Below are 26,890 nucleotides of genomic sequence, written 5' to 3'. Positions count from 1 at the left end.
TATTGAGTTGTATGAGTTCCTTGTATGTTTTAGCTATTAACTCCTTCTTAGGGGTTTTATTTGCAAATATTTTCTCCCATTTGGTAGGTTGCTTTTTCATTTTGCTGATTCTTTTGTGGTGCAGAAGCTTTTTAGTTTGGAGTCATCTTGTTTATTTATCTTACTTTTGTGTTTGGGCTGTAGGTGTCATCTCTGAAAAATCGTAACCAAGATTAATGTCAAGGAGCTTTTTCTTTGTTTCCTTCTAGGAGATTTATAATTTCAGGTCTTATGTTTGAGTCTTTAATTCTTTTTGAGTTAATTTTTTGAGTGAGTGATGAGAGTGGTCTAGTTTCATTCTTCTGTGAATATCCAGCTTTCCCTGCACCATTTATTGAAGAGACTGTCTTTTCTGTGGACTTTCCTGGTGGCTCAGCTGGTAAAGAATCCACCTGCAATGCAGGAGACCTGGGTTCGATCCCTGCGTTGGGAAGACCCCCTGGAGGAGGGCATGGCAGCCCACTCCAGTATTCTGGCTGGGAGAATTCCATGGACTGTACAGTCCTTGGGGTTGCAAAGCATCCAACAAAACTGAGCGACTTTCACATCGCTCTCGTCAAATGTTTGTTGACTATGTATTTGGGAGGTTATCTCTGGACTTTCAATTCTATTGCATTTGCCTGTGTGTCTGTTTTTATGCCAAAGGATACTATTTTGATTACTATGAGTACATTCTAGGGATATAATGTACAATATGGTGACTATAGTTAACAATATTGTATTGCATATTTGAAAATTGCTAAGAGAATAGATCCAAAAAATTATCACAGGAAAGATAACTGAAACTATTTAAGAGGATAGATGTTAACTAAACGTACATGATGATCATTTCACAATACATACATGTCAAGCTATGTGGTTCAGCTTAAACTTATTCACCATGTGCAGGCATGTGTGTGTGTGTGAGTGCGCTCAGTCACTCAGTCATGATGACTCTTTCAACCCCATGGACTGTAGCCCGCCAGGCTCCACTGTCCATGGAATTTTTTAGGCAAGAGTATTGGAGCGAGTTGCCATTTCCTCCTCCAAGGGATCTTCCCAATCCAGGGATTGAACCTGCGTCTCTTGCGTTTCCTGCCTTAGCAGATGGATTCTTTACCACTGTGCCACCTAGGAAGCCCCAAGCTTCTTCAGTCATTTACATCTCAATAACATTGGAAATAATAGAACAAAATCAGAATAATTTCATGCACAGATTGGCAAAAAATTTAAAGTCTTGGCAATAACAGTGTTGTCAAGGGTATAAAGGGATTCGAATTTTCATGTGCTGCTTTGGCAGTATAAATCTTTGCAGTTCCTTTGGAGGACAGTTTGAAGTAGAGACATTCCTATTCCAATACCCAGAAATTCCACCTTTAAGTATAGACTTTTACCCATGCATGCATGAACACATACAGTTGCCCCTTGAACAACAAGAGTTTGAACTGGGAGAGTCCACTTATATGCAGATTTTTTTTCAATAGTAAGTATACAGTACTACAAGAAATGCAGCTGGTTAATTCCACAGATGCTGAACCCTGAAAACAGAGGGCCAACTACTCATTATACATGGATTCTCAACTGTGTAGAGGTTCAGCATCCCTAACCCCTGCACTATTTAAAGGTCAACTGTATATGAGACTGCTCACAGAAGTTATTACACATAGCAGAAAAAGACCTTAATACCTATAAAGAGAAGACTAGACACATATAGTCACACAGTGGAATAATATATACGAGTTAAAAGTCAGTGAAGTAGAGAGTCACATATTCAAGGGATGAATCTCAGAAAAACAGAGGGGAAAAAAGCAAGCTTCAGAGGAACATTTACAGTATGTTACATTTATATAAAGTCAGAAAAATATGTGAAATATCTATCTTAGACTGTCAACTGTTGATTGAAAACCTCATACGAAATTACCTTCAATAATTTGTAAAATATATTTATATATTAGTAACAGGGCTCTCTTCTTCTAGTGCATGGGTTTTGGGGAGACCTCCATGGCAGAGTGTTGGTACCTGGAAATGGAGAGAAAGGGGCTTGGAAAGCATGAGGGAGCAGAGTTGTAGTGGCTGAGAAAGGCACCTTGGAAAGGGAGGAACATCCCTTGGAGGCCTGATGGCAAAAATAAAGAAGGAAGTGACTGAAGATAAGAGCCCCACAGATGCCAGGTAGCATCAAAGAATCAGAAGAATGAACCCCCCCCAACTCCACAGTGTCCTTTATTTATAAACTGCACTTCACTTATAGTGACAGAAGAGGGCACCCTTGAACTAATAAACAGAGTAAGCAACTAATTGCCTCGGGCTACCCCCTGCTGACGGAGAAGGCAATGGCACCCCACTCCAGTACTCTTGCCTGGAGAATCCCATGGACGGAGGAGCCTGGTAGGCTGCAGTCCATGGGGTCGCGAAGAGTCGGACACGACTGAGAGACTTCACTTTCACTTTTCACTTTCGTGCATTGGAGAAGGAAATGGCAACCCACTCCAGTGTTTTTGCCTGGAGAATCCCAGGGACGGGGGAGCCTGGTGGGCTGCCGTCTATGGGGTTGCACAGACGGAAGCGACTTAGCAGCAGCAGCAGCACCCCCTGCTGAATGACCTGGGTGGTTTTTCGTTTTTTCATACAGGATTTTTTTTTTTTTTTTTAATTTCTGGGGTAGTTTAAACTCATACATGGTTCAATATTCAAGAGGTACAAAAAGGCTTGCAATGCAAGAATCTCTCCAAATCTTGCTCTTAGCCACCTAGTTATCCAGCTGCTGCTGCTAAGGGCAATCAAAGGTATCAATTATTAATATAAGCCTTGAAAGGTATTTTATGCATATGTTAAATGTAAGTTCATTTCCTTCCTCATCCCCTCCTTACAAAAATGTAGTGTATGAGTCCCACTGTTTAAGAACATGAGTTTATTCCTCAAAACATCTCAAAGTTCCAGAATGACCTGTTTTTGTGGGTCAGGAAAATCCAACATACTTCATCATGAGTAGAAGCATAACACACAAAACAAAGTAAGAGTCAAACTTTTTCAGCTAATGATTGAAGATGCTTTTTAAAAAGCTCACAAAGCAAAGCAAACAACACAAAACTCTAATATAAATTCAAATGAGAAATTGCAGACATGAAAAAACACTATAACTCAGAAATTGAAAATCCTGAACAGAAATAGTCAGACAGTTGCACAAAGGGGTGACAGAATACTGGAAAGAAATTGATTAAAGGGACAAAAATTATTTTTAAAATGACTGAATGTTGTCTGCGAGGTAATAGATGCAATGTATTTAAATGGATATGGAGGACAGGAATAAAAGAGCTGGGAATAAGAAAACAAAGAAAAAAGGAAAAGAGCCCAAAAGAAGGTGACAATCACAAAAGTCAGAAAGTGTTCCAACACAGGAACAAATGGTGACTCTCAAGAAAGGTAAACAAACTAAAATACTGGTAAAGAACTAATATTTGAAATTATAATCCATGTAAATGTCCCTGAAATATAATGACATGAAACTGTGTGTTGAAGATAATTGAGGAAACTGGGTGAGGCATAGTTGAGAACAACTTTGCAACTTTTCCATAAATCTAAACCATTTTAAAAAATAGTTGTATTTTTAAAAGATTAACAGAGATCTTAATCAAAAGTAAAAATAAAATCTGAAGCAAATATTTCAAAAAGTAGTATTGAAAAGGCAGTAGTAATTGATACTTGATGGTTTCTTAGACTACGCTATTGAACCAACTTTCCAGGATCTAGGACCTAGAGAGTGTCATCTCTAGTGAGGATAACGCTTACTTACTTGAGACACTTCACTCAGAGATTGTCGTCTTCCCTGGTAGGGGAGATGACAATCTCTGAGTGAAGTCAGACACAGGAAGACAAATATATGGTATTGCTTATATGTGAAATCTAAAAAACTATAAATGAACTTATTTACAAAACAGATGTGGAGTCACAGATGGAAAAAATAAACTTACCAAGGGATAAGAGGGCTATAAACTGGGAGACTGGGGTTGACATGTATACACTACTAAATATAAAATAAGTAACTAATAAGAACCTGCTGTATAGCACGGAGACCTCTACTCAATACTCTGTAATAGCCTATATGTGAAAAGAGTCTATAAAAAAAGAAAAGAGTCCATATAGGTATAACTGAGTCCCTTTGCTACACACCTGAAACTAACACAGCATTGTAAATCAACTATAATCCAATAAAAAAATTTTTTTAATGTCTTACAGCAGAAAAATCCTCTCATTGAACAGGTAGGGAAGCTGAATAACACGCACGCACAGTACCTGTTTGAAGGCATCATTGAACTGCTGGGGCAACCTGGACCTCCCTGAAGAGAGGAAAACTCTGGAGAAGTGAAGTGCAATTTCTCCAGCCTCTTTCCTGCTGTAGAGATATGTCAATTACCTGGTACAGGTTGCAAGTTCTAGACTGCAGGTGGAGGTCTACTTTTTCTTTTTAAGTTTCTGTTAGAATATAATTGCTTTACTTTTAAGAGGCCAAGAAGTCAGCAGCACTGTATATATTCCCACAGGGCTAGAGAGGGAAAAGTTGGAAAAGTGCAAGTCGCTCAGTCGTGTCTGACTCTTTGCAACCCCATGGACTATATGATCCATGGAATTCTCCAGGCCAGAATACTGGAGTGGGTAGCCTTTCCCTTCTCCAGGGGATCTTCCCAACCCAGCGATTGAACCCAGGTCTCCTGCATTGCAGGTGGATTCTCTACCAGCTGAGCCAAAAGCTGGAAAACAGTGCTGTAACGTCAGCCAAGAATTAGATGCTGTGACCTCAGATATAAGGGACTTCCGTGGTGGGTTAGACTATAAACCATCTATTGCAAGGTAGGAGATCTGGGTCTGATCCCTGGGTGAGGAAGATCCCCTGGAGAAGAAAACAGCAACCCACTCCAGTATTCTCACCTAAAGAATCTCATAAACAGAGGAACCTGGCAGACTACAGTCCATGGGGGTCCCAAAGAGTTGGACACAACTGAGCGACTTACAGTTTCAGAGAGGTAAGAGGTACAGTGTTTTGTCCCTCCAGGCTTTTGACTTATCTTAAGCTACCCATGTCCGGGAATAAGAAAATATAATCAGAAAATGACTTAAAAGAAGAGTGGTGTTTAATTCACTTTCATGCTGCTGTGAGAAAAAAAATTCAAGTTCACAGTCCACCAATAAGAAAGTACCTGGGACAGGGGCTTTCCAGGTGGCTCAGTGGTAAAGAATCCACTTGCCAATGCATGAGACGCGGGTTCGATCTCTGGGTCAGGAAGATCTTTTGGAGAAGGAAATAGCAATCTATTTCAATATTCTTGCCTGGGTAATCCCATGGACAGAGGCTGATGGGCTGCAGTCCATGGAATCGCAGAAGAGTCAGACATGACTTAGAGACTAAACAACAACAACAATAAAAAAGGAAAGAAAGAAAATTCCTAAGACAGACAGGGTAATAGACAGAGAGACAAGGGGCGTAAAAAAGTTGAACAGAGTCTGAACAGAATCTCAGTGACCTATTGGCCTTAACAAATGGTATAACATGTTTAATTCGGTAACAGAAGATAGCAGAATTTCTTACTCTGGAAGTAGAAAAATGACAAAATTGCTCTTATTGAAGAGCAATCTTGAGTGTCTATTAATATTAACTATCCCCCAGTAAGGAAATCTGTATTGTTTGTATGTGCATGTTATCTGACCGTGCAAATTGCTGTAAAAGTTCACATACCTTCCACGGAATTAGGAATATCTTGGCCCCATTTGGCAAAGAAATTGGAGCCACCTCCTCCCCAAGGAAAGCAAACCAGCCTAAAAAGTGCATTACGATTCTGGTATAAGCAGTTCACAACTTTTTCATTCCTAGGGAGAAAATTCAAATATTTAACATGATGTAAAGTAAGTCCACCTGTCCTAACTGATTTAGGTGTGTTTTAACAGAAATTTTTATTCATTATAAGGAGACTGTATTCATATATAAAGGGATCACCTTTTTTTTTCCCCAACAAGAACAGCCAAAAAAATTTTTCGTGGATTCATTTTTAACAGTTAGTATATATAAACTTTGATAGATGTAAGTGAAATAGTCAAGTATCTATATGTAATATTTAGGAAATACATTTCATATGCACATTTAAAAGGGATAGATATGCTCATTTAGAAATCACCTTTTTCCCAATTCAGGGAATACTTGTATCTACACAGTTTTATCTCAATGTCTTCATGATTTCAGGTCATCTGTAAGTTTTCCAAAGCATGTAATTTTCACTCCCTTCTGAGTGTTAATTAAATACACCTTTTTGTATCTGCATATAATCACTGGAAATTTCACCACAGTGTCCAACTATCCTTCCACCTAGTATTCCAGATAATTGCTTTTTAAAAAATTCAATATATATATATTCAATATAAATATATGTACAAAACATTCAATATATATATGTTTGCATCATCCATAATTTAAACACTTCCTGTAAAGTCTTCACGTTGATCATTAAATTATTTACAAAGTTATATAGTCTTGCCAAATCAACCCTACTATCATGATTAAATCTCTCTTGCCTCTCTCTTTTTTAAGTTCCCATTTAGTCAGTTGATCTCTGTGCTGTGTTGTGCTTAGTCACTCAGTCATGTCTGACTCTTTGTGACCCCATGGACTGTAACCCTCCAAGCTCCTCTGTCCATGGGGATTTTCCAGGCAAGAATACTGGAGTGGGTTGCCATGCCCTCCTCCAGGGGATCTTCCCAACTCAGGGACTGAACCCAGGTCTCCTGCATTGCAGGTGGGTTCTTTACCAGCTGAGCCACCAGAGAAGCCCAAGAATACTGGAGTGGGCAGCCTATCCCTCCTCCAGGGGATCTTCCCAACCCAGGAATTGAACCAGGGTCTCCTGCATTGCAGGTGGATTCTTTACCAGCTGAACTACCAGGGACGCACCCCCAGTTGATCTCTACAAGCATCCAAAACTAACAATGATTGAGATTTTGTCAGGTTTACATGTATTCCTTAAAGAGGATTTTGGTTTTCATGATAAAAATAATAGAACGCTACTAATTATGAGAAACTTTACACAAACTTAAGCATAAGTTAAAACCTTTCTTGGGGGGAAGAATAACTTATGGAGAAAAACTCCTTGGCTTGTATTAGGGCATTTATGTTAATAATAGCTAATTTAAAGAGAAAAAAGGGCATTTTTTTTTAAGGGGTTTTTAATGTGGGCCATTTTTAAAGTCTTGATTGAACTTGTTACAGTATATTTTTTATGTTTTGGTTTTTTGGCAGCCATGGGACATGTGGGATCTTAGCTCCCTGACCAGGGATCAGGCCCACTGCACTGGAAGGCAATGTCTTAACTACTGGATGGTCAGGGAAGTCCCCTCAAAGGGGTAATTTTAATGTTTTCTTTTGAAGAGGGACATTTTGTACTTGAGGCTACATTCCTTCTAACTAAAGGAGATCAATCCTGAGTGTTCACTGGAAGGACTGATGTTGAAGCTGAAACTCCAATACTTTGGCCACCTGATGCGAAGAGCTGGCTCATTTGAAAAGACCCTGATGCTGGGCAAGTTTGAGGGCAGGAGGAGAAGGGGATGACAGAGGATGAGATGGTTGGATGGCATCATCGACTCGATGGACATGGGTTTGGGTGGACTCCGGGAGTTGGTGATGGACAGGGAGGCCTGGTGTGCTGCAGGTCATGGGATCGCAAAGAGTCGGACACGACTGAGCGACTGAACTGAACTGAAATGATTATCAGCAAACTCACTGACCATGGATCAGCCCTAAATAAGAGCTTCATAGCTATCAACCATTTACTGGAAAAACACTAGAGTCATTTTTTAAAGGAGTACAAAACCTTCCATAGTGCCTTCCACAGTTTGGTAAAAACTGCATAGCTAATGGGTGAGTTTTCTGAATCTTATTTCTGGAAGCTATTGAAGAGTCTAGAAAAATGACTTGAATTCAACATTACTTTAAAACAAGTCCATGTTTTTTAAAGCCAAGGAGCCCTACTTCAGTCTATTTCAATGACTTGCATTCTCATGAACAAAAATATCAGAATAAGTATAGCCTTGCCATACCTGAAGACTATGTAATCAGCAGAAGTAGTTCTGCTGATTACAGGAGTTCTATAAGGAAAACAATACAAAGCCATAAACACAAAATTAGGTTTAGACACTTTGATCATTGCTGTTTTTTTTAGTTGCTAAGTCATTTCCAACTCTGCAACCCCGTGGGCTATAGCCCTCCAGACTCCTCTGGCCATGGGATTTCTCAGGCAAGAATACTGGGTTACCATTTCCTTCTCCTGGAGATCTTCCCCACCCAGGGATCAAACCTGTGTCTCCTGTGTTGGCAGTCAGATTCTTTACCACTGAGCCACCAGCGAAACCGTTTGATCATTAGTTTCAAGATAAAACCACCTTTCTTTGCCTTGGGGGTGGGGGTAGGAGCTGCTCTTCACTTATTTAGAGCCGGGCCAGTGTCGCAGTGGGTCCTCAGAACCCACATTGATGGGGTGCCTACCCTCCACAGCAAACCCACGGTGAAGATCTCACAAGAAGGTAGTGCCTGGGAGGGTATTGCTCATTGCTGTGAAGCCTGGACAGTTAGCAGAACATTCTCATTCTTGGGCTCTTGCCTGTCCTCTGCCTCCGTCCAATCTCCTGTGTCTCCTGAGAAAAACAGACGCAGACCAAGAAAAGCTAACCTTCCCAAGCCAATCCTCTGGGTGGAAGCCTTCTGCCTGCACTTGCCTTCTCTTTGTCTTCCCCTTCTTCAGTTTTGGTTTCGGTTAAATCATAAAATTCTAAGACTTTAGAGTTGAGAGGTATTAGAGCAATCATTTAACCCACTATCAACAGCCTGATAGCTCAGTTGGTAAAGAATCCACCTGCAATACAGGAGACCCAGGTTTGATTCCTGAGTGGGGAAGACCTGCTGGAGAAGGGATAGGCTCACTCCAGTATTCTTGGGCTTCCCTTGTAGCTCAGCTGGTAAAGAATCCTCTCACAATGTGAGAGACCTGGGTTCGATCGCTGGGTTGGGAAGATCCCCTAGAGGTGGGGAAGGCTACCCACTCCAGTATTCTGGCCTAGAGAATTCCATGGACTGTGTAGTCCATGGGGTCACAAAGAGTCAGACACGACTGAGCGACTTTCACTTTCAACAGCCTAGTGACTAAGGCTGTGGAAACAAAGAGATCTGAATTCAAACCCGTTGATATGACATTAGGAAAATGACCTGAGTGACTGAAAATCTCAATGTCCCCATCTATAAAATGAGGACAATCATAGCGTCTTCCTTACACTTTGATTAAATGTCTCAAAAATACTCAGCATGGTTTTAGGAACCCACAAAACAAAAATGAATGTTTTCTATTAATCCTGGTTTGACAGTTGGAGAAATTGAGGTCAAGAGATGTTAGGTTACTCGCCCAGGGTCACCCGGCCAGTGACAAGTCAGGAATTAGAACACAAGTCCTGTTTATCCTAAGAGCTATTTCCCCACTTTATCCTTCTTCTTGTTTTCTCAGCATCAACAAGCAACAAGTGGACCCATAAGTGGCAGGGAGTGGATAGCACACCTGGGAGGCTTCAGATGACAGAGCCAGGGACACAGACGTCTACTCTACTTCTGGATGTAAATGGAATCTTACTTTCACATTTGTAGCCAAGTCATGGATTTACAGTTTCACATTAAGCTCACCACCAAGTCAGTACCATTTTACACAGTGAGTAGTTGGTACCATTTACTATACCTTACAGGACTTCCCTAGCGGTCCAGTGGTTAAGACTCTGCACTTCCAGTGCAGGGTTCGGTCCCTTGTTGGGGAAACTAGGATCCCACATGGTGTGGCAAAAACACAAATACCTTGCACTAGGGAGAATGGCCATCAAATGAGGTCTCTCTGAGAAGCCCCTTCCCATGTAAAAGGGCAACCTCCAGAGGCAGAGTATTAGAGCACCTGGGATTGGAAAAACCCAGACTGCACACAGTGACATACCTGATTGTCTCAGCTTTGTCTCTGCTCTCCATTTGTTGAGGAAATGGTACAAAATTGCTGCTCTCAGGAACTTTCTGGCCAGTGCCAAATTCAATACCTCTTTGGATATAAAACCTCTGATCAGCCTCGAGCACACTTTGAAATCTGTTGATTATTGCTCCAAGCCCTATTTGAAAAAAAGAAAAAAAAGAGGAGAAGAAATGGATTAGAAGCAACATGACAGATGTTATGTTGGAGTCGCCTGCCTCAGCTCACATTCAATCATCAGTAAGTGTTTCCATTAGCTGAACCCCTGGCTAGTACAGAGAAAGACAAAGATGCAACATTTCTAAAACTCCAGCTAGTAAATGCCCTGCAGCCAAATCAAACCAAGAACACTCAATACTGACTAGAAAATTGGGGTCTGAGGAGAGGTTTGAGTTTAAAATATTGGTGTCTTCATTTTCTAGATATTTACAAAATTTTAAAACTTAAGGAAGAATTAGGAGGTCTTAGAAAAACTTTACTGCTAATACCAAACTTCTGGGACGTCCCTGCTAGCTCAGTGGCTAAGAAACCACTTCCAAAGCAGGGGACATGGGTTCAACCCCTGGTCTGGAAAGATTCTATCTGCCATGGAGCATCTAAGCCCATGCCCCACAACTACTGAGCCCGTGTGCTCCCCAACAAGAGAGGCCACTGCAACAAGAAGCCCATGCACCGCAACAAAGAGTAGCCCCCACTCACTGCAACTAAAAAAATCGCACACACAGCAATGAAGACCAGTGCAACCAAAAATAAACAAATAAATAAAAAATGAAATATCAAACTTCCAACTCTGCAAGCTACAAATATTCAGAAAAGAAAGGAAGGATAATTACCCCCCCTAGTGGACTTTATCCTTTTACTTCCTAGAAGCTCCTTGAATCATGTCAAGGCCCTGGATCACTCAGCTGTGAGCCTCAGGAGTGTTCCCCGGAGACCAGGCTGATCTCTCAGTGTGCTGACTTCTTATAGTGCAGTGCAGAGCACCTGGAGGAACTGAAAGACCTGCTTAACTAGGGGAAGAGAGTTCCTGGAGGCGGGGATCAGCTTGTCACTCAGGTTGTTTTCTTAGTAAGAATGGCCTGGAGAAATTACAAATTCTCAAAAAACACCCCACCTGTATGATTCATTAGGATTCCGCTGACTCCTTAAGTAAGGACATAAAATGCCAGAAGAGACGGCTTTGTCTACCAAGAAAAATTGGCAATCAGAGGTTGGATGCATATTTTTTGTGTTTATGACTGAAGGCTGTTACTGAGGGCTACAGAACGGCAGTAAAATGAGGCTAAATTCCACCAGCTGTTTTTAATAGAAATAAGTAAAACCTATTCTTCTTTCTGATATCATCTTATTTTTGACTTGGCACATTATAGGCAGGAGAAGTGTTTACTTTTACTTAATAGGTCTTCCCTGGTGGTCCAGTGGTTGAGAATTTGCCTACAAATACAGGGGACATGGGTTCAGTCTCTGGTCCAGGAAGATCCCACATGCCACAGAGCAGCTAAGCCTGTGTGCCGCCGGTGCCAAAGCCTGCACACGCTAGAGTCTGCTCCACAACAACAGAAACCACCACAACAAGAAGCCCATGCACCACAACTAGAGAGTAGCCTGCGCACAGCAACAAAGACCCATCGTAATCAAAAATAAATACAAATTAAAAATTTACTCAATAGACTTTTTTTTTGACATGTCAATTGAGTAAATGTCAATTTACTCAGTTGACATTTTACTTCAATAGATATCACTGAAGTCCTGGGTCATTTCTCAACATTTGGAGTTATCCTCAGATAAAAGTGATAGTGACTCTGTCCTCAAGAAAAAAACAATAGAAGTGTCTATTTGATTGAAATCCTGGAGGAGAGAAGAGAGGGATGAGGTAGGGACAATATTCAGGAGACAGTGGCTTAGATTTTCCCACAACTGATACATTATACCAGTCCAAAGAGTAAAGATGCCCAGCACATTCTGAGCAGAATAGACTAAAAAGAAAAAAATGTATGTAATGATGAAACTGGAAAACAAAGACAAAGGGCAAATATTAAAAGCCCAGAGGATGAGGGGATGGACTATAATCTGGAAGGAACAGCAGAGTGGAAAGCTAGCACTAATCTCTTCAAGTGCTAAAAGAAAAATTGCTAAATTGGGATTTTCAGAACAACTCTCAAGGCAGGGAAAATCAGAAGAATCAGACTTGAAAGAGATCAAAACCTGGAGCAGAAGGATGTAAAACTCACCTCCCCCCAAGTCTACACAATGTTGGAAAGATGGTCTCTGCAATAAATGGTGCTGGGAAAACTGGACAGCTACATGTAAAAAAATGACACTAGATCATTCTTTAACTCCATACACAAAACTATGCTCAAAATGGATTCAAGGCCTAAATGTGAGACTGAACACTATAAAACTCCTGGAGGAAAACATAGGAAAAACACTCTGACATAAAGTGTAGCAACATCTTTTTTGACTCGTCTTCCAGAATAATGGAAATAAAAACAAAAATAAACAAATAGGGTCTACTTAAAAGCTTTTGCACAGCAAAGCAAACAATAAACAAAATGGAAAAACAACCAACAGATTGGGAGAAAGTATTTGCAAATGATGCAACCAATAAGGGATTAGTCTCCAAAATTTGCAAACAGCTCATGACACTTAACAGCCTCAAAAGAAATAACCTACTCAAAAAATGAGGAGAAAACATAAATAGAAGACATTTCTCCAGAGAAGATATACAGATGGACAATAGCACATGAAAAGACATTCAAGATCACTAAGTATTAGAGAAATGCAAATCAAAACTACAATGAGATATCACCTCACACCAGACAGAATGGCTATCATCAAAAAAGCCACAATCAATCAATGCTAGAGAGGGTATGGAGAAAAGGGCACCTCCTACACTGTTGAAAATTGCTAGTTTTCAGTTTAGCAAGTTGCATAGCATGGCCAAAAAAAAAAAAAACCCAAATAAACAACAACATCAAAATCCAGATGCGGAAAAATTCCTATTGAAAGCTAACTGGAAAATAGCAGAAGGACTCCTGTAACAATCAAGGCTGTAAGAAAGATACACACATATTTGGGTAAAACAGGAAGAAAAACATTGGGTCAGGACCTGTGTCCCTTGAAGGGGGCTAAGAGGAGAAAGGGGATTGGACGTGTGGACGCTGCCCCAGGGAGTGAGCAGGTCAAGGCTCAGACTGAGCATCCCTGTCCTGGGGTCCTATGTGGAGAGACAAGCCCCCTTGCCTGGTTGGAGAATCTCTGGCACAGGTAAAAAGGCTGGAGCAGCCCGGACACCACTTAGGAATGCACAGGTGCTGGCTGGCCCCCAGGTAGGATGGGGAGAGGTCTTCCCCGACCACCTTGCTGTGTTCCCCAGCCTGCATGGAGCAAATGTAACAACACTCATATCAGGCAAAATAGACTAAAACAAAATCTATAACAAAAGGCAAAGGCATTATAAGTAAATCAATACAAGAAGAGGATATTACACACATAATACAGGAGCACCTAGCATATAAAGCAAATACTGAGACATAAAGGGAGAAATTAACAATAGTACAGTAATAGTAGTGTATTATTAGTATATTATTATTATAATAATACAATAGTAGTAGCATATTAGTAGTATAGTATTATTATAATAATGCATTAATACCCTCTGACATCAATGAAGAGATCGTCCAGATAGAAAATCAGGCAATAGTGGTCTTAAGTGACGCAGTACAGCAGTTGGACTTAATCTATAGGATATTGCATCCAAAATCAGCAGAAACATATTCTTCTCTTTTCTTCCCTAAAATTTTATTTATTTATTTTTGGCTGTGTGGGCTTTCTTTAGTTGTGGTGAGCAGGGGCAACTTTCTAGTTGCAGAATGTAGGCTTCAGTAGTTGCAGCATCCAGGCTCTAGGACAAAGGTTCAATAGTTGCAGTGCGTGGGCTTAAGTTTCACTACAACAAATGAGATCTTCCTAGATTTTGGATTGTACCCATGTTTCCTGCATTGGCAGGCAGATTCCTTATGACTGAGCCTCCAGGCAAGTCCTCAGCATCACTAATTACTGCTGCTACTGCTGCTAAGTTGCTTCAATTGTGTCCGACTCTTTGCAACCCCATAGACGGCAGTCCACCAGGCTCCTCTGTCCCTGGGATTCTCCAGGCAAGAATACTTGGAGTGGGTTGCCATTTCCTTCTCCAATGCACACATACATGCTAAGTCGCTTCAGTCATGTCCAACTCTCTGCAACCCCATGGACAGCAGCCCACCAGGCTCCTTTGTCTAGAGACATGCAAATCAAAACAACAATGCAATATCACCTCACACCTGTTAGTATGGCTGTCATCAAAAAGTCTACAAATAATAAATGTCAGTGAGGATGTGGAGAAAAGGGATCCCTTGTACACTGTTGGTGGAAATATAAATTGGTGCAACCGCCGTGGAAAACAGTAGAGGTTTGTCCACAGAGCTACCATATGATCCAGTATATATATATCTAGAAAAATGAAAACACTAATTTGAAAAGCTGCATCTAACCCAGTGTTTATAGCAGTACTATTTCCAGTATCCAAGACATGGAGGCAAGCTAAGTGCCCACCAACTGAGGAATGGATAAAGAAGGTTTGATATAGAGATAGATGGGCTTCCCTGGTGCCTCAGACGGTAAAGAATCTGCCTGCAATGCAGGAGCCCTGGGTTTGATTCCTGGGTTGGAAAGATCCCCTGAAAAAGGGGATCTCTACTCCAGTATTCTTGCCTGGAGAATTCCATGGACAGAGGATCCTGGCAGGCTACAGTCCATGGGGTTGCAAAGAGTTGGACATGACTGAGCAAATAACACTTTGACTTCATATATATAGATATCACAATGGAATATTACTTAGCCATAAAGAGGAATGAAATTCATGTTGCAATTTGCAGCAACACAAATAGACCTAAAGATTATAAAATAAGTTAGACAGAAAAAGACAAATACTGTATGATACCACTTATATATGGACTCTGAAAAATAATACAAATGAGAGTATATTCAAAACAGAAACAGATACATACGTATAGAAAAAACTTGGGGTTACCAAAGGGGAGAGGAAAGGGGGAGGAACAAATTAAGGATCTAGTGGTAAGAGATACAGACAACTAAGTATAAAGGAGAAAGCAACAAGGATATATTGTAAAGCACAGGGGATTATAGCCATGGTCTTGTACTAAAAATGGAGTATACTCTGCAAAAATACTGAATCACTCAACTATACACATGAAAATAATATAATATTGTAAATCAACTATACTTCAGGAAGCAGAAGCAGGGCAAAATAAAGACATTTTCAAGTGTCTTTTCTAAGTTTGCCACCCAGAAGACATTCTCTAAATTAAATTTTAAAGGAAATAAATACTTTGGGCAGAAAGTAAGTGACTGCAGATGGGAGATTTTGAGATGCAAAAAGAAATTTAAAAAGACAATGGTAAATAAGTGAGCCAATGTAAATAAACATTAATTGCATAAAGCAGTAACTGTAATTTCTAGTTGGCCTTAAAATATATATGGAATTAAAATATTGAACAAAATAATGTATATGTCAAGAGCAAGTAAAGGAATTTCTTTTTTTTTCCTTTGAGGTTTTATTAAGTTTAGACTGATAAGTATGCATGTTTTAATTTCTAAGGCAAGTTTCTTGAAAGAACAGAAACATACCATATGCCACCCAAACTGGAAGAGAGGACTGTTTAGTGAATCAAAAAGAGAAAAGTAAGGAAAAACATAGAAAACACAATAAACACAGGTAAACATAGAAAACACAGGTAAAACAAACAGAAAACACAATACAAGATAGCAGATTAAACCCCAAATATCACTGCCTGTGCTTTTTAAAATATTTTCATTTGTTTGTTTGACTATGCCAGCTTTTAGTTGTGGCACACAGGATCTTTAGTTGTGGCATGCGAACTCTTAGTTGAGGCACGTGGGATCTGGTTCCACGATCAAACCCGGGTACCCTGCACCGGGGGCGAGAAGTCTTAGCCATTAAACCACCAGGGAAATCCCAGTTTTATATTACATATTAATGGGCTAAATTCTCTAAGTATGACACAAAATTGTCAGGTTGAATTAAAAAGTAATCCAGCTATAATGCTGGGTATATAAGATGTATCTAGGAAGATATCATTCTTAAGATTTAAAAATAATTTCAAATGTAAAACAGTCAATGCCAGGCTCTGGCACAGAGGAAGCATGTTCTGAAATGTTTTGGCTACCAGCTAGGCAATGGAAAAGAAGGCCTGCGGAATGGCGTGTGAGAGAACAAGGCGGAAAGAGCAACAGGTGCCTGAGCCCCGGAGGTGAGCTGGTGCACGGTAACTGAGAAATCAAAAGGATTTGTGCACGGATGGAAGGCGGAGCCTGGATGTAAGTAGGAGGCAGATTGTGGACAGCTTTGTGAGCAAGCAATCTGAAGAATTTGGGGCTTGGTCTTAAGACAAAGAGAAGATGACCTGCGTCATCTTTCAGGGTGATGGCTCTGATGACAAGGTCACGGCGAAGAGCATGTTAGGAGGCTGTTGTAATAATTCAGGAGAGGAAGGATGATGCCTTGGGCTAACATTCTGACATTAAGAAACACTCACAGAACAATTGTGAAGGGCCAGGCATCACTCACACTTTTAACGCGCTGTCTTTTATTGTGGTTGCTAATTTATTAATGTGGCCGTGCTGGGTCTCGGTTACAGCACATGGGGTTTTTGTTGTTGTTGTTATTTTATTTATTTAACTGAGGCTGTGTTGGGTCTTCACTGCTGCGAGGGCTTTCTCTAGGTGTGGTGAGCAGGGGCTACTCTCTAGTTGTGGTGCACAGGCTTCTCATTGTGCTGGCTTCCCTAGGTGCAGAGCACAGGCACGGACTCTAGGCGTGTGGGCTCAGTAGTCGCAGCTACCTGGGTCTAGAGCACAGGCTCAGTAGTTGTGGCACATGGGATGAGTTGCTCTGTGGCAAGTGGGACTTTCCTGGATCAGGTATCGAACCTGTGTCTCCTGCATTGGCAGGCAGAGTCTTTACCACTGAGCCACCAGGTAAGCCCAGCACACAGGATCTTAACTGCAGTTTGCAGGATCTAGATCCCTGACTGGGGATTGAACCTGGGCCCCCTGCATCGGAAGCTCAAAGTCTTAGCTACCAGAGCACCAGGGACATCCTGTGTTAAGTCTTTTAACTTTTACAGTTATGTGAACATTCTTCCCCCACATGATGAAGGTATTATTATTATATTATTTTTCTATTATAAAATTGTATTTGTGTATAAGTTTTTATATATGTCTCTACACACACACACACACACACACACACACATGCATATTGTGGCTGCACTGAGTGGCTTGTGGAATCTTAGTTCCCCAACCAGGGATTTTACCCACACCCTCGAAGTAGAAGCACAGAGTCCAAACCCACTGGACCACCAGGGAATTCTGAAGGTATTATTATTACCTACATTTTAATTTAAAGAAACTAAGGCACAGAGAGGTGCAGTGACTAAAAGACATATGTTGGCAAGCAGTAGACCCAGCTAGTCTGGCTTGAGAAGCTCTTAAACCCCAGTGCCCACCTCTACTGTGCGTTATGTGCCATGACAGCCTCCTTCCCTGGCATCTGTGGGATCTGGTGCTTTATTAGACATGGTGAGTGTGGAAGAGCTACAAACAGTGTGACTCCCAGCTTTCTGACTTAACCAATGGATGGGGTATGTGGCGGTGCCGTCAGGTCTTGAGATGGAAAACAGGAGAAATGGTCTGTGGGGAAAGGCGAGGTGTTTAGTATCAGATTATTAAGGTTAAGTGTTAGTTGCTCAGTCGTGTCTGACTCTTTGTGACCCCATGGAGTGTGGCTCACCAGGCTCCTCTGTCCATGGGATTCTCCAGGCAAGAATACTGGAGTGGGTTGCCCTGCCCTCCTCCAGAGATCTTCCTTGCCTAGAGTTCAAACCCAGGTCCTACATTATCATTCCCAAGGTGGACTCCAGTATTCTTGCCTGGGCAGTCCCAGGGCCAGAGGAGCCTGGCAGGCTACAGTCCACGGGGTATCAAAGACTCCGAATGGACTCAACAGCAACATCTGTGAGGCACCCATGGAGGGATTTCTAGAGAGTATTCGACCACAGGGACTTGAATCTCAGGGGTGTGTCTGGGTGTACCTTAAATTCATACTACACTACTAAGTATTTTAAATGACCCAAGTTTGTTCCTTTTTTATGCCTGAGTAATATTCCAATCAGCAGCTTCCTGACAGGCATCACTGAGTACAATTTAATGGCAGAAACCAAACAGGTCTCTGGTTCCCAAGAGAGAAAGTTTGCCCCACAGTGCTCATTCCTACTGGGGATGCTGAGCCACAGCTGCACCGTCTGGCCCTCTTGCAGCTTCAGCCTGAAACTGGCAGCTGTGTGTTAGAACAGCTATTCCCCATGGTCCATCGTGGAACAGGATTGGGCTTCTCTTGGCAGGGAGGCAGTTTCTACCACGGACCAAGGCCTATGAGCTGAGTCCCACTACAGAACAGATACCCTACAATGAGTGATTGCGAACACTGCTCTCTAGTACCGTGGCGGCCAGCTGGCACCAGCACTTATGAAGAGTGGCCAAGAAGGAAGTGGCTTTTGCATTTGTTAAGGAAGATTGGCACCATCTGAGCTTACCATAAAGCTTATGGGGAAAGTGCTGATCATGTGGACTCTGTGAACCAAAATTGCATGTCATAGTCCCAAGGGCCATGATTGTGAAATGAGTCTTGCTGCAGAGGTACTGTGGCAATTACTAATTACTAAGCTAATTACTAAGAGTTAATTACTCTAATTACTAAGAGCATTCCAGACAAAAACTGCTTGAGCAACTTCTTTGAAGTTTTTTTAAAAGTTTGGCCTCACTCCAAACTTTTTGAAGTCATGTGGGATCTTAGTTCTCCAACTAGGGATCAAACCCACGACCTCTGCATTGAAAGGCAGAGCCTTAACCCTTGGACAACCAGGGAAGTCCCCCTGGATTGAACCTTAACCTGAAACAAAATGTCAGAAATGGCACACCATGGATGGTTCAAGACTGTGTTTGTTACTGGCTTTATCTATGCTGTGTCAATGTCTGTTTCCTGAAGCTGCTGTAATAAATCACCATAAACTGGTGTGCAGAACAACATGAGCTTATTCTCTTACCGTACTAGAAACCAGAAGTCTAAAAGGGGTCTTATTTGGCAAAACCAAGTGGTTTGCAGAGCTGTGTTTCTTTTGGAGACTCTAGGAGGGGAGAATCAATTTTTGGCCTTTTCTAGCTTCTAGGGGCTTTATGTGGTTTTGGGGGGGCTTTTGGCTTCTGCCTTACCTCTCTCAGACCTCTGCTTCTTTCATCACATCTCCTCTGACTCTGACTTGTCTGCTGCCCTCTTTAAGGACCTGGGTGATTTCATGGGGTCTGCTGAGGTTTTTCAGGTTAATGTCCATATATCAAGTTCTTTATTTAATCACATCTGCAGTGTTTCTTTAGCCAGGTAAAGTGCCATACCCACAGGTTCCAGGGTTAAGGATGTGGCTGTCTTTGGGGTCAATTATTCTACTGTGGTAAATTTTTTAAAAAGCATGATTGGGTTCAGAAGACCTACTATGCTCAGCACCTACTGGTTTGTCAAATCTGGAAAATGATAGACCAGATTTGTGATCCTGACCAGAGAGGTACAGAAAAAGGACTTGAAACAAGTGGTAAATAAGATGACACCAGGCAGCGTGTGAAAGGCTTACAAGAGGCTTGCTAGTCTATTTATCCTTTCCATCATGTGTCTGTTCTGAAAAGGCACAACTTTGAGGAAAACTAATGGAGCTTCATAAGGACACATAGTTCTGGAAGAGGAGCCCTGGAGTTGAATGAATTGATAAATATGAGCTTGAGAGAGTCAGTTCCTGGGTAGGTTGATAAGAAGTCTGGGGTCCCTGAGGAGCAGATAGGAGTCTGGAGTTCTCAAGGAGGAGAAAAGGACACTTCTTTCTTTCTACATTGCTTTCTCATAGTTAATATAACATTGTATCCTGCTTGAGGACATGTTTCTCCTTCTTGAGAACCTTCTGACTAATCCTGTCATCTTAAAATGTATATTATGGGAGTGGGTCTGTTAAGACCTTTACAGCCTTGAGACATTCTCTTGATTTATTGTTAATAACCAGTTGAAAGGTATATAACTCTGTTGCGAAGACTAGCAAGGGGGGCACTCTCGGTCTCCCTTCTGATGTCTATGTCAGAAGCTTTCTCTGTCCCTCTTTATACTGTAAGAAAACTCTGCTACATATAAGCTCTTGAGTGACCAAGCCTGGTCCCTGGTCCCAAGCTAAATCTTCTTCTTCAGAGAGCCAGCGTATCCAACATCGTTCATCTGTAAGCTATCAAGCTCATGACGTGAAATCTATTCAATGGTCAGAACTTATCATTGGAGACAGATAAAAAGTCTTGTGCATGCATGCATGCTAAGTTGCTTTATTTGTGTCTGACTCTTTCCCAACCCCATGAACTGTAGCCCACCAGGCTCCTCTGTCCAGGGGATCCCAGGCAAGAATACTGGAGTGGATTGCCATGCCCCACTTCAGTGTATCCTCCCGACCCAGGAATTGAACCCAGGTGTCCTGCATTTCAGGTGGATTCTTTACCATCTGAGCCACTAGGGAAGCCCAGTGACAAAAATTTACAATAAAAGGCTATCTTTCATCTATTTAATTTCAAAGTCCTCAGGACTCACTGATCTGGGGGCACTTAAGTCTCCCAGGCTAATAGCCTTCCTTGTACTTGGGCTATTTCTGCAGTGATTAAAGGAAGCACTGGAACATATTTCCTGTGGTAGTGATTCAAGGGCGACCCAGAAGCTGACCCAGGACAAGGTTTCAAGTCCAAGGAAGTGACTCAGAGGGAGAGGACCAGCAGGGCAGTGCGAGAAGGGGTGAGGAAGAGAGATAACCAGTTGCCTATGTCATCCAGTGAGATACTGTGGCACGTGACTAGAGATTAACCTCAGGACATTAACGTTCCTCTAGAGGAAGCAGGTGGCTGACACCTCTCTGCCCCAGGCACCATCATTTCTTGGCAATTCAGTGAAAAGCAAAGGAATCTAGAGGCAAGAGAAAGCTCCCAGGCCACAAAATACAGATCTGGCAGTTCAAAGTGATGGTCTAGTGAAGTGGTAAAGGGTGGGGGGCTGGGGGTGGGCCTAACCTCTACACAGCCACTTGAGTGGTTTCCTGGGGAGGCTTTCTCTTCCCCTGCACAACTGTTAACTTTACCACAGTTAAAACAGGAAGAACCAGACTGAGGCGGGCATCAGCGGCATGCTACTGCAGTTATATTTTAGAACAAAGGGAGATGATTACCAGAGACCAACTTTTGATGTCTCAAAACATTCCATCAGAGTCTGCACTTGGGACTATTTTGTAAAATGACACTTACATGATGTCAAATGAAACAACGGATTTTTAAAAAAGATCATGGCAAGTAATACTGAGAAGAGAGGCTAGTAAGCATAAATTTTCACTTTGTGGACTTCCTTGTCGTCGCACTCCCTCTGTTTGTTGTAGTAATAGAAAGTATTGTCCCTTCTCTGAAGCTTCTTCACATATCCTGTCTCTGGCCAACGATCTACCTGTACATCCAAAACCAAAACACAAATATTGTAATGGTCCTTTTATATAATTGTTCACTATCAAACATTAAAAATTGCAAGTCACATCAAACAACAAGGCACAAAATTAAAAAATACTTGAGCTCTTAGTGATGTCTTCCACTTGTAGACACATAGACACACATACATAAAAAACACACATACAACACACTTGTCTCACATTGTAACCTTATACTGAAGGACTATTAGTTCAATGCTTCTCCCTAGATCCCAATTTCTAGGTTTAAATTTCTACTCTGCAGCCAAGATAAAACTTTCAGAATAATCTAAACTTTATTCTTCTTATATTTACTAACTATTTTATGCATTATTACTTACTAACTTCTGAAAATAATACCTAAGGAGGGAATTAGGGCTAGGCCGAGGCAACAGGAAGAAGCTAGCCTGGATGTCTCTAAAGGTGAATGTGTATCTCATGTCCATATTTCAAGTGCACACCTTGAAACTCAATTTTTCATAGAAATTTGAGGTAATGAACAAAGTCTTCAGCAATCTCTTCTTAGCTTCTCCTCCTTAGTTTTTCTCATTTGCCGTACTGGTTTGCTTACTTGATTGTTTGGCTTGATCCAGTTTGGACCTTTTTTTTTCCCCTTCCTCTGTGAAGTCAATGCATTTCTGCTCTGGTTAGATATGTTGCTTCCGGATGGTGTGACGTCTACTCCATCACTGTCAAAACCCAAGCTGGAGGCTGCTCATCCAAATCCAGTGACGTGACTGGCAGAGGCTGGCACCAGGTTGAAGGTGGTCAGGAAGAGGGAATTCAGTGACCATGGAGCAAATACGGTGATCTACCAGAGCTTTCGCTTCACACAAGCTACAGTTCACGTGCCTCCGAATTCAAACAACAGGGAGGGACATCCCCAGCAGTCCAGTGATTAAGACTTTGTGCTTTCACTGCAAGGGGCAAAGGTTTGATACCTGGCTGGGGAACTAAGATCCCACAAGCTGCATGACCAAAATCCCGCCCCCCCACCCCCGCCAAACTACAGTTAGAAGCTCTGGGCATTAGCTCCTCCTGTCTTCAGAATCTAGAGGGGGAGACCAGAGCCAGATAAGTAGAATCTCATGGGATATAATCCAGAACCAAAATGGGAACAAGTGACAGCGCTGGAGAAGGAGAAAATTAGGAAGGGCCTGCTGAGGTGCCTCTGGAGGCTTCTACTGCCCCAAAGATCAAGTGGAAACTTATTAAGGTGACATACAAGGGTCCCCATCTCCCCATCAGCCTTTATCCTTATGCCCCACCACTGAACCACTTACTATTTACCAAGGCCACCAGTCCAGCCTTCCATGGCCTTATACCCATTCCCTCTGCCTGGAAAATGAGTCCCACCCTCAGCACCCCCACCACCTGTCTTACTTAAACAAGTATTTGTGGGTTATACACACTGCACCAAGACAGAAAGATTATGAATTAAAAACAGCTACTGAACTCACTGGGCCTAATGTCTATGAGATAGACTCATCAGCAAAGCATGTGATGCACTTCAAGGTCAGGGCCCTGAGGCCTGACAAAGTTGAGGGGGTCAGGAAGGGCCTCGAGCAGGTGACAAATTTATTCATTTGGCTGCACTGGGTCTTAGTTGCAGCATATAGGATCTAGTTCTTTGAGCAGGATTCCAACAGGGGTCTCATGCGTTGGGAGAACAGGAGTGTCGGCCACTGAACCACCCTGGAAGTGACCTTTTAACCCACATCTAAAGAATTCCCACCAAAAGGAGTACCTATTCGGGAAGAGCATCCCAGGGAACTGCATTAAAGGAAATAATGTCAGTGTCGCTGGGGCATGGATGTGAGAGTAGAGAAATACTGAGAAAGGGAAGGACCAGATGGTGAAGACGCCTGCAACCCTTACAGTGGGAGCGGCTGTCACGTTCAAAGCAGAGGAACAGCACAGCTACAAAGACGGCATACAAAGACCTTGGTGGACTCGAGCCAGGAGGAATCTTTACCAAGACTGAAAGCAGCAAAGAGGAGTCGGAATAGTCCTGGGAAGACATGACAGTGACCTTCACCAGAGTTGCCGGTGGACGGAAACACATGCTAGTTGAAACAGGAGGTACAATCCGCCCGACTTAGTGATCAACTGGGAGTAAAGCAGGGAGGACTCAGTTTCCGGATCCGGTAATCGATCCCCGAGGTCATCTCTCTCTGGTCTGCCGTCTATCTAGTGCCAACCTACTATTCAGCACACACGACTGGAGTTATTTTCTTGTCGGCCTCCACTTCCAGGCTGCGGAGAACAGAAGGGCCGGGTGGGGCTTTGTCTGATTGCTTCTCGTATCCAAAAGACGCGCAACTCCAAACAGAGCAGAGCCTGAGCCCAGGCCGGGACGCAGGAAAACACGCCGGGACGGGGAAGCCCTAGGGACTGGGGGCCTAGACAACTTTGCGCGCGCCTGGCCGAGTCGCCGGTTCGATCCCAACCAGAGCGACCCCTCCGGATCTCACATCCCAGCGCAGAGCCCTCCACTCACGTCTGCCCCGGCACCGGCTCCACGTGGCCGCGCTGCGCGTGCGTAGAGCTCACTCCTTGCCCGGCCTTTGCCTTCCAATGCGGTGGGGCAGGGGATGGAACCGCTCCGAAAACGCTTTACATTCTTTTGCATCCGACCACTCCCAAACCGGAGAGTCTGTCTGCCCAGGGCGTCGCGACAGTTTCAGGAGTTTAGGAGCTGGGTGGAGGCGCTGGGAAAGGCCCTCCAGCGGCAGTGCGCAGGCGCAAGGTGTGTCTCGCGAGATCTCCAGTTGCCTGGGAACGGGCGGCCAGCTATCCGCTGTCTGTCCTGGGGACCACTGTACCCGTTAGACTCCAAAGGCTAATTCTCTCTCCAGTCGCCGCTCCTTTCTAACCCAATTTCTGCCTTTCAGCGCCTGGTAGTCTGAGCCCCTCTCGCTTTTCTGTTTTCGGCTTGCCAAAGAGACGCTAAACCAGTGCCCCCTTCACCGCGTCTCTGCCGAATCCCTGGCAATGTGGAAATAAATAAAGATAAAGGGGAGATGGGGAGGTGGTGAGGAAACCATGCACTTACAAGCAACGATGTAGACCATCTTGAGCCTCCGTAAAGAGGCGAATAAAGGCTATCTTGAATTCTGTGACAGCAGTTCAGAGAATTCCAAATACTGTGACTACTTCAGCCAATGGAGGCTTGAATGGTTACGAACGGAGTCGCTGGGAAGTCAGACAATTAATTGTAAGACAGCTGAAGAACATTTTCAAGATCAGGGATCTGAATCTGTTGACTTACTCTTGTCAAGACCGAGACCATAGTTTGCTTCTGACCTAATAAGCCTCCTCCCTCCTCATACCCTTTCTTTTCCTTTTCCAGTCTAACTTAGCACTTTTATTCCTCTTCTAAATATCTTCCTGTTTTTCTCAATCGCTTCACCGCTCGTTTTGTTTCGCATCTTTGGTCTGTACAGCTTCAATTTTCGTCACCTACATAGTACCCGGCTGGCCGTAAAGTAAACAAAACAAGGAGCTGTGCGTGTGGTCAGAGTATTGCAGGTTACGCGGGGTAAAGTATAGTGTGATTTTTTTTGTGTGTGTCAATTAGAAAAATTAAAAAAAACCACCTTAGGAGTTTGAGTGTAACAGGCTTTTGTTTCGTAAAATGAATAGTAACAGATCACCACGATGAACAGTAAACATGCAGTTGTAAAGCAATCTCAGATCACAATTTTTAGCAGCAACCTCTCATTGCCCAACAGAATCCCTCTATTCTTGAAATGTCACTGAATGTCCTGATTCAGCTCTAACCTGTTTCCATCATGTCTGTCGCCTTATTCACTAGAAACAAGATGGGCATTTTGGGTACTGGAAGGCAAAAAGTTCATGTCTCATGATTTTTTAATATAATACTTAAAATCTTCGGTGGCAGCTAGACTTTCTACTACCATTGGTAAAAGCTGTGACACTAGACCCTAAGGCAGGTCACGTGAAACAAGACCTGTTTGTAGACTCAATACTGTGTTAGGTTATAAGCTTCATAAATCATTCAACCCTTGAAAAACATTAATAAACTTTTTTATTCCTCTTTGGCTGAGCCACACAGCACAGCATGAGAGATCTTGGTTCCCTTGCCAGGGACTGAACCTGCACGCCTTGCATTAGAATCTGGAGTCTTAACCACTGGACCACTAGGGAAGTCTCCCAAATTGCTAGTTTTGAATATAACTTAACCCTGGCTTTTGATTTGGTAAATTGCTGATTATGGCTATCTTTGTTAAATTTAAATTGAATTAGCTTAACTTGTGACGCAGTGATTTTTTTCCTGGCTTCTTATGTGGTCAATGCAATCAGGTATATTTAATGGTGGCAAGCTGAGATTAAAATGTTAAATGTAAGAGCCAATCACAAGGTTATTATTTTTTTTCAAAGTAATGAAAACAGTACTTTATCTACTGTAAAATTGCAGGTTAATGACTTAGTCCTACAGAGTGGCTCTCAAACCTTCAATGAACTCACTGATTTAAAAATTATAAAGTATCATTTCAAAGATTAAATAATAATGAGGATAAATCACATGTTAAGTAGTGCCGCCAAATAGAAGTTTTAAAATTCTCAAAAAAATAAAAAAATAAAAATAAAATAAAATTCTCAGTAGAAATTTTTGGATAAAAAGATGAGAAATTATTCAATCAAAGTGGAAGGTAAATATAATTTTAAAAGAATGAAGTATTATGAGTCTTTTTTAAAAAAAAGTATTCCAATAAATATTTTAAAATCTAAAAAAAATAAGTCTCAGATCTAATTTTTAAGCTGTATGACAGAAACACGTCAGATTGAAGTGCTAAAGCAATGGGAAGGAAATATGTGTAAGTTTTTGTCCCTCTAAGGTTTCAGATTTATAGCTTGAGTATCATTTCAGTTTATATTTACTCTATGAAGATTTGCAGCCACTATATACATGTCTCTGGATCAAAACCAGCTAAGGTCAAGATCTTAACCTCATCATCACATGACTCTAAAGCAAACTAATTAACCCTGTCTATGAAGTGATAAAAATAGTACCTGTTGTGAGGATTAGAAGAAATAATCTACTTAAAATGCTTAGCACAGTGCCTGATACATGCAGAGTGCTTCATAAATAGAACTGATGGATCCAGTAGCAACCTGAATTCAGAGATAATAGGTTAATAAAAATTAAGCCTC

General features: G+C 42.1%; 1 protein-coding gene across 10 annotated transcripts in view; it reads right to left on the bottom strand.

The window, feature by feature from the left end:
- LOC122681669 (S-acyl fatty acid synthase thioesterase, medium chain-like) overlaps positions 1-24,459 on the bottom strand; it is a 39,380-nt gene extending 14,921 nt beyond the window's left edge. For 2 of the 10 annotated variants that reach the window (XM_043883979.1, XM_043883982.1), the window contains exons 1-3: positions 23,688-24,459; positions 10,026-10,191; positions 5,750-5,880 (exon numbers count right to left, since the gene is read on the bottom strand). In XM_043883979.1, the coding sequence (XP_043739914.1) occupies positions 5,750-5,880; positions 10,026-10,057 (163 nt within the window). In that variant the 5' untranslated portion in view covers positions 10,058-10,191; positions 23,688-24,459. Of the gene's footprint in view, positions 1-5,749; positions 5,881-10,025; positions 10,192-22,173; positions 22,630-23,687 lie in introns of all 10 variants that reach the window. The other 8 variants (XM_043883972.1, XM_043883980.1, XM_043883976.1 and 5 more) reach the window with 7 other exon arrangements.
- Positions 24,460-26,890: the final 2,431 nt, after the last annotated feature.

The sequence above is a fragment of the Cervus elaphus genome, chromosome 23 (assembly GCF_910594005.1).
Source record: "Cervus elaphus chromosome 23, mCerEla1.1, whole genome shotgun sequence".
NCBI lineage: Eukaryota > Metazoa > Chordata > Mammalia > Artiodactyla > Cervidae > Cervus > Cervus elaphus.
Note: the sequence above shows the minus strand (reverse complement) of the source record. Positions and strands in the feature narration are given on the sequence as shown.